This window comes from Phalacrocorax carbo, chromosome 10, assembly GCF_963921805.1.
Source record: "Phalacrocorax carbo chromosome 10, bPhaCar2.1, whole genome shotgun sequence".
NCBI classification, from domain to species: Eukaryota; Metazoa; Chordata; class Aves; order Suliformes; family Phalacrocoracidae; genus Phalacrocorax; species Phalacrocorax carbo.
Genome location: NC_087522.1, coordinates 13,284,192 through 13,301,143, shown reverse-complemented (window position 1 = coordinate 13,301,143; position 16,952 = coordinate 13,284,192). Strand labels below are relative to the sequence as shown.

Genomic DNA, 16,952 nt, shown 5'->3' with positions numbered 1-16,952 from the left:
ACTACTACTACAAAGTCACAATAAAACTCATTACACAAATAAATTTAAAAACACGAGATATTTTCCTGACAGATGCTGAGTGCTGAAAGGTTCTGCTATCAGTTGCTGCCCAATGTCTGAACTGTAAATCAAAACGTTGACTGCCCTGAAAAAGTCTTGCTGTCTACAAATAAAAACTCATATTCAGAATATATTTTCTCCATTTCCAACATAAATTGCATAATCTCTTAAGGCTTAATTATCTCTTCATCATGTACTGATTACAGAAGTACTACTCCTTGCAAAGCGAAGTTTCAGAACATGATGTACCCCTGCAGTGTGGGCAGGGAGTAACAAGCCACGACTGAAGCTCTCAGATATAGGGCACCCATCTCTTCCATCACTGGGAGGTGAATTTCCTGACACTCTGAATTTTTAAGAACTTTCAGAAAACTTTGAATATTCCTCAAAAAGAGTTTCCAAAAACTGAGACAGCAAAATCTGGGCAAGTCCAAAGATTTGACCCTTTCCGAGTTGTTTGCAAAGATAGCAGTGAGCATAAGCTCTGGAAGCAGACAAAGCAGACATCTGCACAGGGCAGCAGGCTGCTGGGGCCACAGAGGACTTTCCTTCCTGCTATGTCTACGTGGGGAAAGCCACATCTGCTGTTTTCTTGGCACTGATAGAAAAGCCAGGCTGCATGCACGGCAGTGATTGCTAAACGCACTAGCCCATCCTTGTTCTGTCATTCTCGAGGCAGGAGCGGCAAGCCTGGATCCATGCTCCCGCTCACCCTTTTCTTCTTTCTCTTCTTTTTCTACAGACGGACTGGCAAGGCCCAGGTTCTTTGTTCTGTGGCAGCAAAATTCAACCATTCTACACAGCTGAGAAGCTTTGTATTGGACTGAGCACTGACCACTCTGCTATTTAAGTTACACATTCACTGTAAAACAGCTTACACACACCAAGTACAGCATTCCCACATCAAGAAAGGCTCAAAGCCTCTTGCAAACCTTAGTCATGTAAAAATGAATCAATTAACTTGTCATTTCAGTGCAGCCACTTCAGGGGGAGAAAAGCTTTGTCACATTGTGTAGGTTTAAATAAACTGCTAAGAATTATCAGAAAGGTGAAAGAGAACTATCAAAAATGGAATGCAGCAAGAAACAAAATTTATAACTGCCGTGAACGAGCCGAACATGTCAGGCATCTTTAATGAATGCAGAGGAAAAGGACTACAGTGTTATGACTCATCTGAGCAACTGGCAGGTTTGTAAACTTCCTCAGAACTACTGCAATAATCCTGGGTAGGAGAGAAAATACACATTCTGGAATATTTATATAAGAGAGACTACAAAGGAAAATGTTCTTCATTACCTAGCAAGCCCAAAAAGGAAAGAGGATGGGCAGAATTTTAGCTCACAGAGCATAGGAGAACATCCTATGCTATAAATTTATATAAATTATAAATTTAAATTATAAATTATAAATTGGAATATTTCTAAAAATTCCCCAAAGAACATTACCGAATGTGATAACTTGAAGCGGGAGATCTGTGAAAAACAAATGTGGACAGTCTTGTACCTAAACATTTATGAGTCACCAAGAAGTATAAGAGATGAAAAATCAGAATAGCTATTGCAAAAACCTATTCTCTAAAGAGTCGCTGTATGCATTCAAAAATGCCTGTGTAAAGAAAATTAGAGGAAAAGGTACAGAAAGTAATTTCAGCCAAGCTGAAAACGCTTCGTGTAATTTTCCCCTTCTTTATTATTGGCACATACTTTTCATCAAATTCCTATAATGAAAATTGAAAAGCAGGATTAGGAAAATGCTCCTTTATTAGTCATAGCTTATTCCTCAACAACAGAGGTATAGCTTTCTTGGAAAATGTTACTTTGCTTCCTTAACCAACTACCTGATCTTTCAGCAATTTTGTTTGATGGAACAAGAGGAAAAAAATCTACAACAGCAATCCTCTCCGTAGTTCTGGAGACATAAACAGCAACCCAGCACACTAGAAATCAATCTCGTTCAGTTACTTTGTGTCCTGTTATGACCTGTGTCATAGTATTCAGAAAATGAGAGGGATGCTTTAACGCAGTCCTGTTTATTCACATTCTTCTATTTTACTGTCAAGCACTGGAGTCTATGGAACAAATAATATTGTGTTTCCATTGAGGATCAGAGAAACTGAAGCATGACTGAAGTCACTTTCTAGTTTTCAACTACTGCAGTAAATCCAAACGTACAATAGCTACAGCAGAATTAATTTCGTGCTAAAGTGGGTACCATTCAGTGCAGTGTTGATCTGTCAGATCCAGGACATTAACTTCAGAATCAATTTTTCTCACTCTCGTTTCTTTACGTTTTCTAACACCCCAAATATGTTTTCTTCATAGCCAAACAAAAGATGTTTATTATTACTAACACAGATTTGACTCACACAAAACCAGAATGCATGTAATCTATGATGTGCACCATCAGAGCAATTTGCTTGCACTGGATTTTGCTGTAAACAGCTGTATCACAATTACTTTTCTACATTATTTTTCATGAAGCGGACCTTTTAACTCAAATATGCACCTTCTGGGGCTTGTTCTGAAAAATTGAAGGTCAATTACAGATTTAAGAATAATTTTTTCATTATAAATTATAGAAATTTTATTCTGAGGAAAGATAGTTAATGAAATCATATCTATTTTTGAAATTTACCTCGGTGACTTAAAGAACTAAGAGGTATTACTCCTCAAATTTGGTTGTAAATAAATGCAAAAGAGACTGCAAAGATAATACATAGCAAGCATCATACTTGTTTACTAAGGGTCCAGTCATGTCTTTTGAAAGCAGAATATTTAAAATTACTGTCTTATTACAAATATCAGATTGCAAGTCAGTGAATCCTCAAACAATACTTTTAACAGAACCTTTGCCCTCCCCCATCATCAAGAGCACTTTTACCTTTTAAAGTTTTGTCTCCTAAACATAACTTTGGAGAGACACAGCTCATTTTCAAAACATTCTGAAAAAATGTCACTACTTTTCAGCATTCTTGCTTTTAAAAATAATTGCAGAGGCTGCAGAATAGACGTTTCACATGACCCTTAAAGTAGCATTTATAATTTGATATTAGGCAAAAAATTGGTATCCACTTAAGGTTGGCTTAAACATAAGCATATATTTTAGAGACCATCAATACCGTTGTTGGGAACACAGCAAGTGCAAAAATACCAGCTTTAAAATATGATGGATCTACATTACAGCTTTACAGGTGTATTACACATTCAATTATTTACATTTTATTCCTTCTTTATCCACAGAAGGGATAAAAGAAAGTATGTCAAGAGTACACAATGAGAGACACAACATCATTTGTTCATCTATAAAGTTATGTCCAGGGGATCTAATGCCAAAAGGTCACTGTGGAATGATGCTGCAATCAAAGGGAAAGAAGGCTGCTCTGAAGGCGAGGCTTCAATGACAAATGCTCTAAGATGACACTTTGATATTGCTGGAGCAAGAGAAGCAGATATTTAACCTTTAGTGTGAAGGATCAATGATTTCTTTTACCCAGTTTTGACTAAAATGGATTTCAGGTTATCTGATGGCACTTCATCACCAGCAGTCAGTTTATCTTTCAGCACATATTCAAATAGCACCACGCAGATCTTAAGTTCACACACAATGGAGGGATTTCTGACATTTTGACATTGCCAATTCATTAGGGGAAAATTTAACCACCACCCCCCCACAACAACGCAGGTTAGCAAACTTTATCCCAGTTAAATGTTGAACTCATTAGCAGGGTAGAGCCTTCAACTTTCCTCCAGCTCAAACTGTCCTCACTTCAGTCTTGACACAGAAAATGTAGACACAAAATTCAACAGAGCAAGCTCTGACAGACATTAACACCATCGTGAGAGATTGTGGAGGCTTAACCTCACCTGTCAGGGCAATCTCAGGCTGCCAGAAAAGCCCTGTGAACCTTCCACACCACTTGGCTGTGGTTGCCTGAACAGGCATATTCACCCTCCTCACTCCCAGGAGCTCCTTCTCACCACCCCTCTGTCCACCCACCTTCCCAGTCCCTGTAACATTTTCCTTAGCAACAAAATAATGGAAAATTTAGTGTGCCTTTATGATTAATTTATACAATGGAATAGTGTCCCACTTCAAGTCTCAGAAGCCAAGCAATGAAGTACTTGCAAAGCATCAGTAGATCAAAACACAAAATTTGAAAAGTCAAGTAGGGGGAATATATTTTTAGATTAAAGGTTTCCTCCCAGTTACAATAGCATAATGAAGGATAAATTCAGCACATTTCACCAAGCACCCAATCTCATCCCCAAATCAAATGAATACTAAAACTTAGAATAGCCTTTTCTCAAAAGAAGAGAGGTTAGATGGGATATAGGTACTTTCACCTGTTCATTTAATTTCCAGGTACTTTGCAATATTTAAAGACATTAGATAGATAACTGCATTACCTAAAAAATGGTAATACAGACACGGGAGATAACCATTCTTTAAAAAAAAATCAGAAGAGTGCTCAGGTACTTAGTGAAGGAATTAGCAATGAATTACTATGAACGACTATTTTTCCTAAAGCTAAGTTGCTATGGATCAGCTGAACAGGAGAGACAGGCTTTTAATTTCTTAAAAAAAAAATAAAAATAAAAAGGCAGCACGTTTATCTATGGCCATGAAGAAAATCCTGAAAATGTGACCCAGCTTAAAAGGACATGATGATGTCTGCTTCTGTTTATAGATAACTTGAAACTAATGAGGTATGAGCTTCCCCAGGCATCACAATGAGTGCCTTCTTAGATCCCATTAACCCTCTAAATACCAACATTAGTATTTTCCTGATCTTCAACCCCTGTAAGAACCAACATCCCCAAGAAAGTCCCCCTGGAACAGCACATTAAGTTCTACCCAGCCTGTTACCTATTTAGACTTTTAAACACATGTGGAAGAAATACAAGAATGTGAGAATAACTACATTTCCTGAAAGGGTGTCAAGTAATGGGGAAACACAGACCAGCCATCAGAAAAACTGATGCCAGAAGATCCTGCCACAAATGGAAATGCCATAGGAAGTCTTCATCTCTGTGCTGCCAGCTCGGTGGCACGTTATAGTCCAAACTCCACACTCTGCTCACTTTAGCAGTAACACTAGCAGGAAAAGCAGGAAAACTATGCTGATCTGGGCACGCATTTCTTTTAAGCTGTTAGATTTCAGAATTGATACCTTAGTGAACAGGTCCTCTGAAAAATGCACCTGGATGGAAGAGCAAATTTAAATGTTTTCATATCTCTGCAGTCTTTTGGCAGAAATAGCAGTTGTCCAGTTGCAAAGCTGCTTTCCAGTTCCTAGCTTGGGTGACTACGGCTGTAACATCAATTGAAAATCATTCCCCTCAGAGTGCAATACCAAAATGAATATCAGAATCAACACTGAAATGAATATTAGATTGAAGTCCAAAAGAAAGAATCATAATGTAAATTGAAATTAAGTTACCCCAGCCATCTGATGCCAAACTAAATGAAGCTATTGATTGCAGAAGTTGCCTGAACCCGGTCAACCCGGACAGAAAATACTGAATGGGCCAAACTGTTTAGCAGAGATTTCTTTTTTACAGAATGTAAAAGGAAGGAAGAAGGAGGAAGAAAATCTTTACTCACATTATTTGCTTCTTCAGATTTTTTTTTTAAGGAAAGTGTATTTGTACAATAATTTAGTACTTACTGTCAAAATTGATAGATAGACATTCTGGAGCACAGCAAACATCTTGCTCTCCCAGGTAGTTTTGGATCTTTGTTCAGTGTTTGCCTTACAAGTTTCCCCAGAGGTATATACAGTTAGGAATACCTATACATGGGCTGTAAATCCTCACTGGCTTAGACTTAGATCCCAATAAACTATGACACTAGCAAACAATAGATGCTTAAGGAGGAATAAAAGAAACAAGGCGTGTATGAATGCTATTGCCCCTGAATGTATCTTCTTGGCTTCAAATGAATGGATATTTCATGAGCTACAGGCTGTATTAAGCCCCATCATGTTTAACAGCTGCAAAATTACTCACCCTCCACCATCTCCTCCTGTTTCTTTCTGAGCTTGCAATAATTTTGGTATTCACAGCACCTGATATCCAGAGCATAACTACACCAGTTTACCTCCAAAAATGCAATATTCTATCAATCACTGCTGAACTCTACAAAGGTCTGGTGCCAAAAAGAAAAGACAGAGAGAGACACTGAGAGAGAGAAGAAAGTAAAGAGAAGTGACCAACTAATGTTCACTTTTACTTGAAAAAAAATTTAAGGGATGTACAGCTGTGACTGTTTCAACTTGTCAGCACTAAAGAGTACTACAGAACAAGAATTTCTGAAAGTATTTTACATCTCTATTTCCACTCCAGCTATGAGGCAGAAAGTATGCAGGCATAAAATATGATACTCCATATACAATATACAGCAAAAGTTGCCTGAACTCATTAGTGCTTCAGATGTGGTCTAGCTCGGTTTCAGGTTTCAGGTTTCATTTGACTGAGAAAAGTAAAGTTCAGTTCCGGTTTTTTCTAAGGAGTTCCCATGGTCCTGTCTCATAGCTCTATTAAATGTTTTATTTTGTCTTTCAGACCGGCTGCAGAAATGGATGCTTCGAAGCGTCAGCCTCCAAAAATGTCCAAAAGTTATACCCAGAAAAATCGTCTAGTGGGTGCCTTTGTACGGAAGTAGAACAATCCAGGAGCTAGTTAAATCAGTCCTCTAAGCTATTTTATATTCCTGACCATTAGTTATAAGTACCATTGACAGTGAATTATCTGAAATATTAATTTTTCATCTTATGTCACGCATTCACATTTTGGATTTATCACCCCCTTAAAGGAACACACACAAAATAATGTGCCCTTTCAAGGTCTGACAAAAATATTTTAAATTAATATCAGATAGATATTAATCTGATGAAAATATGAATAGTGATTTTCTTAAAAATTTCTCAATGAAACAACATTTAGAAATACAAATTGGATTTATCACTCAGTACTTTAACAGAAAAAAAGACTAATTCCTATCTTAGGTTATAACTTTTGTTGTAGCAACAGCAGATGCAAACTCAGGAAAGTATCTTTACAATCACAAGTGAATAAACAAGTTTCAGATTCAGTAGTTTAAACTGGTGAATTATGAGTTTTCCAAAAGATCTTTAAGGCTTTCACACTTCGAAAGACACCTTGAAAAAGAAGGACATCATTCCCTCTCCATTAAGATCAGTACATACTTCAACTACAGGCTGCTGTTTCAGTGATGTTTTAAAAATGACTTGACCATCTAAAAATTGGTTGTTCCAGTTGCTGTATTTGTTTCTCAATCCTGTTTTTGAAGCTTGTGAAAAACACATAGCCCAAGCAGGCTCAGAACAGAGAGTTTTGACGAGTAGACCATGAGGAAGCAGGGAAACATCATGTTCTTAGAATGGCAGCTGGATATTAAGGATTTGATAAATTATTTTAAAATTCAGTTGCATAAAGTAGTGCTTGTGCTAAAGCTGTCTCCAGCACAGTTTCTGTCTTCATGTATCATAACAGGCAATCCAGGAGGGCTGTAAGCAATAAATTATTACAGATTACAACATTTCATGCTGCCCACCAACCTTAATTTCTTAAAAATTTGGTAAGAACGTTGCTATATATACTGTAACATTAGAAGTCTAAGAAAAGAGTGAATATTCTCAATTACAAATACTGTAAGATGTTGTCAATCAGAAAGAATCAAAAAATATTGAGCCGCTAGATTAAAAGTTTAAAAATTTATGTCTGCTGAACATTTTTTTGAGTTCAGGTTGCAAGCTGTTATTATCTGCCCACAAGAATGATGAACTTGTGCTTTTTATGAAAAATTAATATATATAATTTTTTCTCAAACAGGTCATTTGTCTCATAGCTTTCCCTCCTCTTTTTACATGAAAGAATAAACACTAGAAAGATTTTTCCTTTGATGAGAATTTTGATGACAATTTTTCTGTAAAAATAAATTCAAAATACTACAAAAAATATTGACAATTTTTCTTGCATCCAAGTGGTGATGTCAGCTGTCTGCCTAAAAGACAAGTTTGTTTTGTTTTTTACTTTAGGCACACCACCACTTCAGCTGACAGACCTAATTAACAGAAGGACCTGCTGGGCACAATCTGAATTGTGTTCCAGCTGACAGAAATGGAGATGTTTGCCTCCTGGCTATGCCCGTGCCACACTGCAGAAGCTGCCAGCACAGCCTTTGACCGGTTATATCTGTTCAGCAAATAACAGAGCGTGCAAAACTGTGAATTGAATACAATTTCTAAGCACTGTAAGCACAAAAAAACCCCAAATCAGGCTGATAAACTTAGAGATTGAGGGTTAAAAGGGCATCAGAGCCTTCTAGGGTCTTCTCTTGCACTTTCTCTGCTTAGTACTATTGGATTTTTTTAAAAAATATTAAAAATCACATTGTTTTCACGTGGGAGAGTGTGCTTGTGGGGAGGAAATAATTTCTCATGCCCACCACACTGTTCAGTTAGATGCTTTCAGGTGTTTCTTCCAGCATTTTTATTTGTCATTAAAAAAAAAGCTGAGGAATAGAATCATCACATGTTCCTATCAAAGCGACTAGCAGCTCAGGACACACCTGCAGACCAATAGCATCTTCTCAGGAGACAGCTCAAATTGGATAATCCACTGCATCTGAGGCCGTACCTGCTGAGGCTCCAGCAGTGCAGAAATGCTATCACCATGGCATTCTTTCCAAGTGTCTTCGTATTTCCCCAGCATGCCACAGACAACTAGGGAATAAGGTATTAAACTTGATGTGTATAAACTACCAAGCATAGCAATCTTTAACTGGAAGGCAGATGGAGTCCCAAGTAAACTTTAGCAAAATCCTTGAATACAGATTCACAGCTGTGGCTGCAAATAAAAATTGAAAACTGCTCACGACAGCAAGGGCGCCTGCAGCTGTACAACAAGGGGCCGCCTGCCTGTGGAACACAAGGGGCACATTACTGCAGTTTCCTTGAAACAAGTTATATTCTCAGCTTTTTGCAATGAATCTGAAATAAAGTCCTCACATCAATGTGTTCCCATAACACAGCATCAGTTAAACCATCTCTTTTCTTGAAACAAGATATACACTGCGTGATACCCAGCTGCAGTCCTCATATCCAGGAAGATTAAAGAATTGAAGAAAAAATTAGATGGATTCTTCAGTGACGGGCAATAGGCAAGTGAAAGATCCCCATTTTATCTCTATAGTAAGAAGAGACTCTCCCAATTACATTTTCTAATTTCAGCCATTAGCAGTTAAATCCTTGACAATATTCCAGTGTAGATGTGCTGGGACAAAGGTGAGATCATGAAATGTATTTCCAGTTTATTGCCATTGCATTTTCTCCTCTTGACAGTTTTACAGCAGCAGAACACTCATATACGGAGAAACTCTACATACAAACCCAGCAGCTATGAGCTGATACAACCCACATCAAAGAATTACAACAGGTAAGGTTGTTTTGCTTGCAAAGAGATAGGATTCTTTAACTATAACCTTTTCTGGAAAAATATAGCAAGGAAAACAGAAGCAAACAAACCCGAACAGCCACTGTAAACATAACACAATAATTAACTACTTTCTATTCAAAGACTTATTCTCTCTTAAAGAAGCAAAATCAATAGGATCTGTCTCTCTGGTACAGAGGGTTCTAGAAATGTAGATTAATTAAATGTAGCATAGACAGAAATGTGTGCAATGCATTTTTAGAACTTTATTTGACCAATAAACGTCTAAGGAACACTAAGGAGCCACCGCGCTCCAACAGAGCTGGACTTCACCCACCAAGAATACATGAGCTAATGTCTTACCGACTTTACTCTTCTGAATAATGCTCAGGAAAATAACTGCCATTTCTGTTTTCATTAAGGAAAATGAACAAAAAACTCTGGGAATTCCTGACCTGATCAGTCCTGCCTAAAGAGCAATCTGAGACTCTGCAGGTAGCGCAGCACAGGTGGTTCAGCTGATCCCTTAGATGCACAAAATTTAGGTGAAAACACTGGTATGTTTTTTGACAAGCTTGTAAGATCGTGATTACTTTCAGTACTAAATTGCATTGAAGGAGGGCCAATTTTCTGTCATTTTGAAAAATCTTTAGTAGTACTTCAATAACTATTGTTATATATGTAATAGCATATATATAGGTTATAGACATATCTTAGTGTATATATACTTGTATATATAACTATATACAAGTTATAACTTGTAATAACAAGTCTTCAATAACAAGATGCATGAATTTTACTCCCTTTTAACAGGCCTGGTTGCAAACCGATACCTTTAATCAATACAGAAAGCTCTGCTATTGTCAAATGGTGTTTCAGTAGCTTTCTGAGAACTGTACCTGTGAATCTCAGAAATAAGACATTATCGACAAGAGGTAGATATTACCGAGACCTTAAATTTTTTTTTTTAATATTTCCAGAAACAAAGGTTGATTTCAAACAAAGGGAAAAAAACAATATAGCTATTAAATTTGCCTTCACCATTGATAGCAACAAGCTTTCATGTGTAAGCTGCAATGAACCCCCCATGGGGATTCACCTGAAGGAGTAGGTATCATGTCAATGACAGTCTAAAACAAAAATCTCATTTCAGTTCTGATTTGCAGCATTTCCTGGTTGATTCCTTTCTAGATCGATCTTAAACATTTTCAATGCTAATTGAAGAAGATAGGTCCGAGCCTATTGCCTATGTAGTGAAGTTGTTTGTTCTAATTAAGAAAACCAAATGCAGGTGCTTTTCTTGTAAGTTAATTTTTGAACCACTATTAGCTTCATCTCAAAGATGAAAACAGGAAGGGGCTGGGCATTTTGTTCAAGGCTTCCCAGTCACGGATGTGTGCACACTCATCTCTGCATGTACAGCAACACTCCAGCACAAGACCTATCTAACCCCTACATCAGACCAGGAAATAAAGGCTGGAATAGAATTTATTTTATACACATTTCTATCCGTATTTCTGCCCTTGAGGTTTTTCCTGGTTAGTGACTGAAGCAGATGATTTTTCACTTCTTGTAAGGAAGCAAGATGAAAAACCTAGTTTGTTTTCTAATTTGTTTCCAGAATGAGGAAAGGGACATGAGCACATCTCCAACAAAAAAGAAATCTTAGAGAAATCTGTGCATCTGAAGCTTTATGTTTGTCTTCTTCCTGCTTTCTCCTATCAGTTCAACTCAATAACATTATGTGTTAAACACAATGGTCTCAAAGATCAAGATATTCCCAATACATCTCGATCAGCTAATTAAAGCTGATAGAAAGACTTAAGAGTTTGAGATACAGCAAAACCCAACTGAACTGTGACAAGACACTACTTGATAGTTTGATTCTATTTAGATCAGACGCCATATGTATAGCATTATTCAGTCATTAAATACTGCGTGATTACTGGTATTTTTTGCTCTACCTTACAATTAGAATCAAACACTATATGCAAGGAATTAAAGGGGACTAAATCTTATGTCTTCAATTAGGCAAAAGTAGTTTTAAAAGTGGGACTGGAAATATATACATGTTATACAAACATTCATCAGGAATAACACAGGGACTATTTATTTTGACTCTCGGAAGGAGTTATCAACCAGACAATCTTTGCAAGTCCTTCCCAAGTCTATAGTCTATGGCTCTATAATTACCAGGTAGTTAATTTTCAAAAAGCTGTGCAGAAGCAGCAAGCTTTACCATATGTAAGAAAAACTGTTTGTTGTATGCTACCAATGATGAGAATGAAAAAAAGCAAAAAGCTAAAAGTACAGGAATAGCTTTGAGAAGAGATAAAGATAAAAACAGACAAACCAGCTGTAATAAGGTAAGCAGAACACATACACGTGGAAGATGAAAATAGAAATTACACATTTGCTCAGAAGCAGGAGTTTGAGGAGAGAGAGAGGGGTCATCTTCAAAAAAGCAGCAGCAACACAGGCTCCATTGGACATGATGTATTAAAAATCATGGGATTAAGTAAGCAAAGTAGGGAAGGTGAAAGCTTGGTCAAGCCTAGATAAGGATGAAAGGTCAAACTTTACATGGAAGGGAGAAACAACCTGGTCAAATAATTCATGACAGAGGAATGAAGATGATTCAGCGTGGGCATATAAAAATGAGGAAACAGTTATGTATTCTGAGGAACAGAACAGAAAATTTGGTGGAAAAATTGAAAAATTATGTTTCTGAAGATATGAGGCTAGAGAAAAAGAAGAGGCAGGCAATTACAGAACAGTACCAAATACCTATTCATGCTTTTCTAGTCTCCTCCCTACAGAGAATGCAAGTTATTACAGTCCCATATTATATAGTCTCATCTCTTTCATTCAGAACACTTTTAGCTCCAGAGATCCCTGAGGTGTCAGCCACAGGAACTTCATCACATCCTCACCAAATACCTTAGCAAGAAAGAAAATCTGGGTGGGCTCAAGATACAAGTGACAGGTGATGATGGCAGAGCCTGATTGGTTTGGTCACCTAAATGAAATCATCTTTCCAGAGAGAAACAACTCTGAGGCAAAAAGAAGGCACAACCATGCCGTTTGATCTGTAACTGAGTTTACTGCCCACAGTTACCACACTGATTGAGTCTTTGCACAGTTCTTGCTCTGCAGAAACTGAAGGCAGAAAATATGTAAGCCCACTTGACAAAATTGTCCTGCTGGAATGTCCAAACCTGTGATATAAGCAAACACAAAGTGACACTTCTATTGTGGGGAACTTCAGCAGCTGATGGCATGCTGTTTAATCCTTCCGTAGGTGCCATCAGACAAAATACTAAGGATCGCAGGTGTACATAGCAGTTACTTATATTGATCTGGAAAACACTGCACATGGCAGCCTATTTGCACCATCTGCTACAGAAATGTCAGATAAGTGGAGCAAGGTAGACACCTGGGGGTGTTCACACTGAGAAATCACTTAGAAGAGGAAAGAAACTCCGGGGGGGGGGGGGGGCGGAGGGGTGGTGTAACAAAGAATGAACAGCTTATGCTGTCAGAAGGACTAAAGGTTTTGAGGAAGTGCAGCAGCTGGCACAAGAGCAGCCAACTTGAGTTTAGTGAATGTCCTGAACTCCCCTGCAGTCAGGTAGCCCCTGCTTTTCATGCTTAAGTGTCTGACAGGTGGCCTGATTTTAAAGCTAGCAGCAGTTTTTCATGGCTTTCAGAAGCACAAATGGTTGGTAAAAAGTACAAGGAATATACATCCCCTAAATAAACTATCCATCCAACTGAACAAGCCCTAGCAATGGCTGAAATTAAGGATAGCTTCTTTAGAAATCACAGCAGGAATGGTAGCATTCAGCTGACTATCTGTAACGCATAATTTAGCTGTCACCCAGGAAATATAAACTTGCACAGGCTTGGTTGGAGCAGGAGCTCTGCCTCCAGTTTGGAAGACCTTGGGTGATGTTCACCTCACATTATGTTACACGTCTGTCTTAGGATGGGACAATCCATGCTTAAGAAAAAACGCCAGTTGAGAATGCCTTGAGAAATCATGACAGAGGGAGTCCAGACAGCGACATAGAGACAGCAGAGAGGGAAACAGTAGGAAGGATAACTTTTTAAAAAGGAAACATGCACCCTAAGGAAAGATTTGGAGACTTCAGGGTTTTTGTCATTAGAAATATGTTACAATCCCCTAGATGTTTGAAGGAGAGGAAAAATTAAAAGGACAAGCCATTCTCAAAAAAGGACCAAAAGTAACAGCTTAACTTAGTATAGGAAGAAATGTGTCCTGCCTGTGTTCACCGTAAATAATAGCAGGTGAGATGTGCCTTGGAACAGCCCCTAGAGTAGATGTACTTAAATTCACTACGGGTAACTTAGCCTTCTCACTTCAAAACAAAACAAATCTAAACAAACTATATTGATAAATTATGAATATTGTAATCCAGGATTATTAACAAAAATACACCTGCTATTACCAAAGCCTTTATGTTAGAAAAGATTACCGGGGCTAACGCATTCCTATCACCCAGATGAATACCGATACAAGTAGTGAGTCACTCTCATACCTTTTGAGGATTAAGAATGAAAATTCAGTCTCTTAGTCCAGTCAGGCAGAATGGGCTACTTCAGAGAGAGAAAAGGATGGATGATACTCAAGTCTAGACCTCAGATCTTAAGGAAGAAGGAAAATAATATTTGCCAGAATATTTACTGAGATTGCCAGATGCAGGATTAGATAGTACCTCTGAGACTCATCTCAACAGATTTTACTAAGATCAAAGTCAATACTTCAGTTATGACAGTACATATACAGGGCCGTGCTAATTAGAGGAAAGAAGAAAATGTAAGAGTGGACCTAAAAGCACACCAAAAGGATGGGAGGTCGAAAGGAAATAACAAGTAGTTGCACACCGTCCAGACAAACAAGCTTTGTCAGAAATTCACCCTGCAAAAGCACATTCCTGTGTGAGAGAGTTCTGCAAAGATAATGAGGGACTGTACAAAACATCAGGTTCTGTGTTGAACCTCCACTCAAATCCGGGTCCATCTGTATCATGTCTCTTTAAATTTCAGAAATACTAATTCTGCTCTTTGAATCTATTTTACATAGGACATCGAAGCTTCCATGCAATTTTAAAATAGTCATGCAAATCACAGGCATTTTCCTTTCTGATACCTGTACAGTGCAGCTGACAAAAAAAAGAGCCATGTGCTGCACAGCATGCCTGACACCAGTCTCTTCAGTATCACAGTGAGTACAGATCAGTACTTCTCAGTTTCTGCAAAGTCTACAGTACTCTTTAAAATCCATGGAAAAAAGCTTACCCAGTTTTCAAGCTGACCAAGGCATCTTCAACTCCTTTCTGATTATACTTCGTCATGTAAAGGTGCATATCAGGGTAGTTGTTTCTGATATTCCTCTCTGTGCTTCCATTTGGAACCGTTCCAAATCGAAAAGGTGGTGAATAATCATATGGCCTTTGAAACTAGAGAGAAAAGGGGAAAGCAAAGTGTTTCAGGCATTCAAAATGTGAAGAGCAATTTCAGGTTGAAAAAACCAGAAGTTGTATAAGCTGCCTCAAATTTCTTCTAGGCAAATACTGTGGGTTAATTGAGCTATATTATACCAGAAACTGTGTCTTCACACTGACTGAGCTTACAGAAACATCTACATCCAAAATAAAAACAGCTCAACTTTACCACTCTAATATGACTTTCTCCCATGCATCGTAATATGGCAGGACAGCAGAAACTGGAGCAGAGAGATACTGGAAGATGTTCCTCATCTGCCAACATCTCTGTAGAGAACCCGAACTACAAGCAGACATGCTAGTAAACAGCAATCAAAAGAAAATAGTATTTTGTTGATAGTCGTTTCACACTTCCATCTCATTTGAGACATTGTGGGTCCCCACACAGAGGCAAAAGGATCATTTGCACTACTTGATAGGGACCGTAATGCACTGCTTCTGGAAGGGTGCAGGTGATTGCAGGAAGCTTGTGCATGGGGAGGGACAGAGTGAGAGCTGGCTTTCCCTTCCACCGCCATGATTCAAGGGGAATAAAAGTTCTTGCATCTTCCCCAGGGCCTCAGTAGCTACATCACTTGACATGAAAACGGCTTCTGGAGCTCTCACACCTACAATCCTAGTCCCTATTTATTCCTACAGTTTAAAACTACAAAAAATTTACTTGAAGGCATATAGATTTATTCTGCAGTTTTACCCTCTGTATCACTGTTGCATCAGCACAGAAAAACAAGCCAGGGAATATCTGCAAAGAAATAGCGATAGCTCAGGGCACAGTCAGGTTTCAGATTTAGAAATCATTCAGATAATCTCACATAAACTTTTTCTAACAGACCTGAAAATTTTATATGCACCTTTCCAATATTGCTTTTTAAATACCAAGTGGCACTTTAGGATTAACTTAAAATGTGTCTTTAAGAAATAAATGAAAAAGGCCACTCAAATTAGAGGAACTATTGGCTAATGAGGAAATTCAATTGAGCATTGATAAAAGCAGTCACCCATGAATTCCATGGTGAAATGCACTCTGTTTTTACTGTTGAAGTTAGAAGAGCAATCTATATACCCTGAGGTGCAAGAGACAGCTAATATTTATACAGCTGCTGCTTCCTTTGGGCTACATTTGTAATACTTCTCTTTTTAAAGTTTGGTCTCAGGGCATCAAGAATTCCCAGGATCCAGTGCCAATTTGCAAAGAGAATACAAATGGGCTTATACAAAAACTGGGAGTATTTTCAATTCCATCAAACCTTGACTGTGAAATTATTGCTGCAACAATATTTTCGTGTTACAGAACTACAATTAAATGCTTCATTTTAATTAGGCATATTTTGACAAAGCATAAAGGAATGAACTCTATTTTTCTCTATTCGTTTAGCTAACAGATGTCGTACTTTTCTCATTTTCCCTTTTCATAGCTTTGCTGCTTAAATTATTACTTTGCTACTACTTTACACATACTAATTGACCCATGCACTAAAATTACACTGTATACTAGTCATGGTTCTTAGACTATATTTGCTGTCATGGTTCTTAGTCTATATTTGCTATCTCCTTTTTTGAGTTTATTATGCAGCACTGAAACAAACCCTGCTTTTAAATCTATGTCCATAGATTCTACTGATATAGATGTAGCTTGCTATTAACTTTATTTAAAACTACAGATAATGAATCCCTGACGTAGTGAGATGGCTTCCAATATTGCCTAATACCTGTATCAATTTTTCCAGTCAACAGAACTGGAAAAAATAATTAAAGAAACAATGTCAATTTCAAGACCTGTAAAAATTGCTGCTGCACATACAGCTGACTTTTTTTGGAAATTCAGCTGTGGTGGGCATTCTGCAAGTTCAATTCCGAATCCTGGGGTATGGCAGGGGAACCGGGGGAACAGGGAGATTACGGTGGAGTA

General features: G+C 37.9%; 1 protein-coding gene across 1 annotated transcript in view; it reads right to left on the bottom strand.

Annotated features, from left to right (window-relative positions):
- GRIN2A (glutamate ionotropic receptor NMDA type subunit 2A) overlaps positions 1-16,952 on the bottom strand; it is a 187,261-nt gene that overhangs the window by 31,113 nt on the left and 139,196 nt on the right. Inside the window, exon 9 of the mRNA XM_064462129.1 lies at positions 14,838-14,998. Coding sequence (XP_064318199.1) covers positions 14,838-14,998 — 161 coding nt within the window. The remainder of the gene's footprint in view (positions 1-14,837; positions 14,999-16,952) is intronic.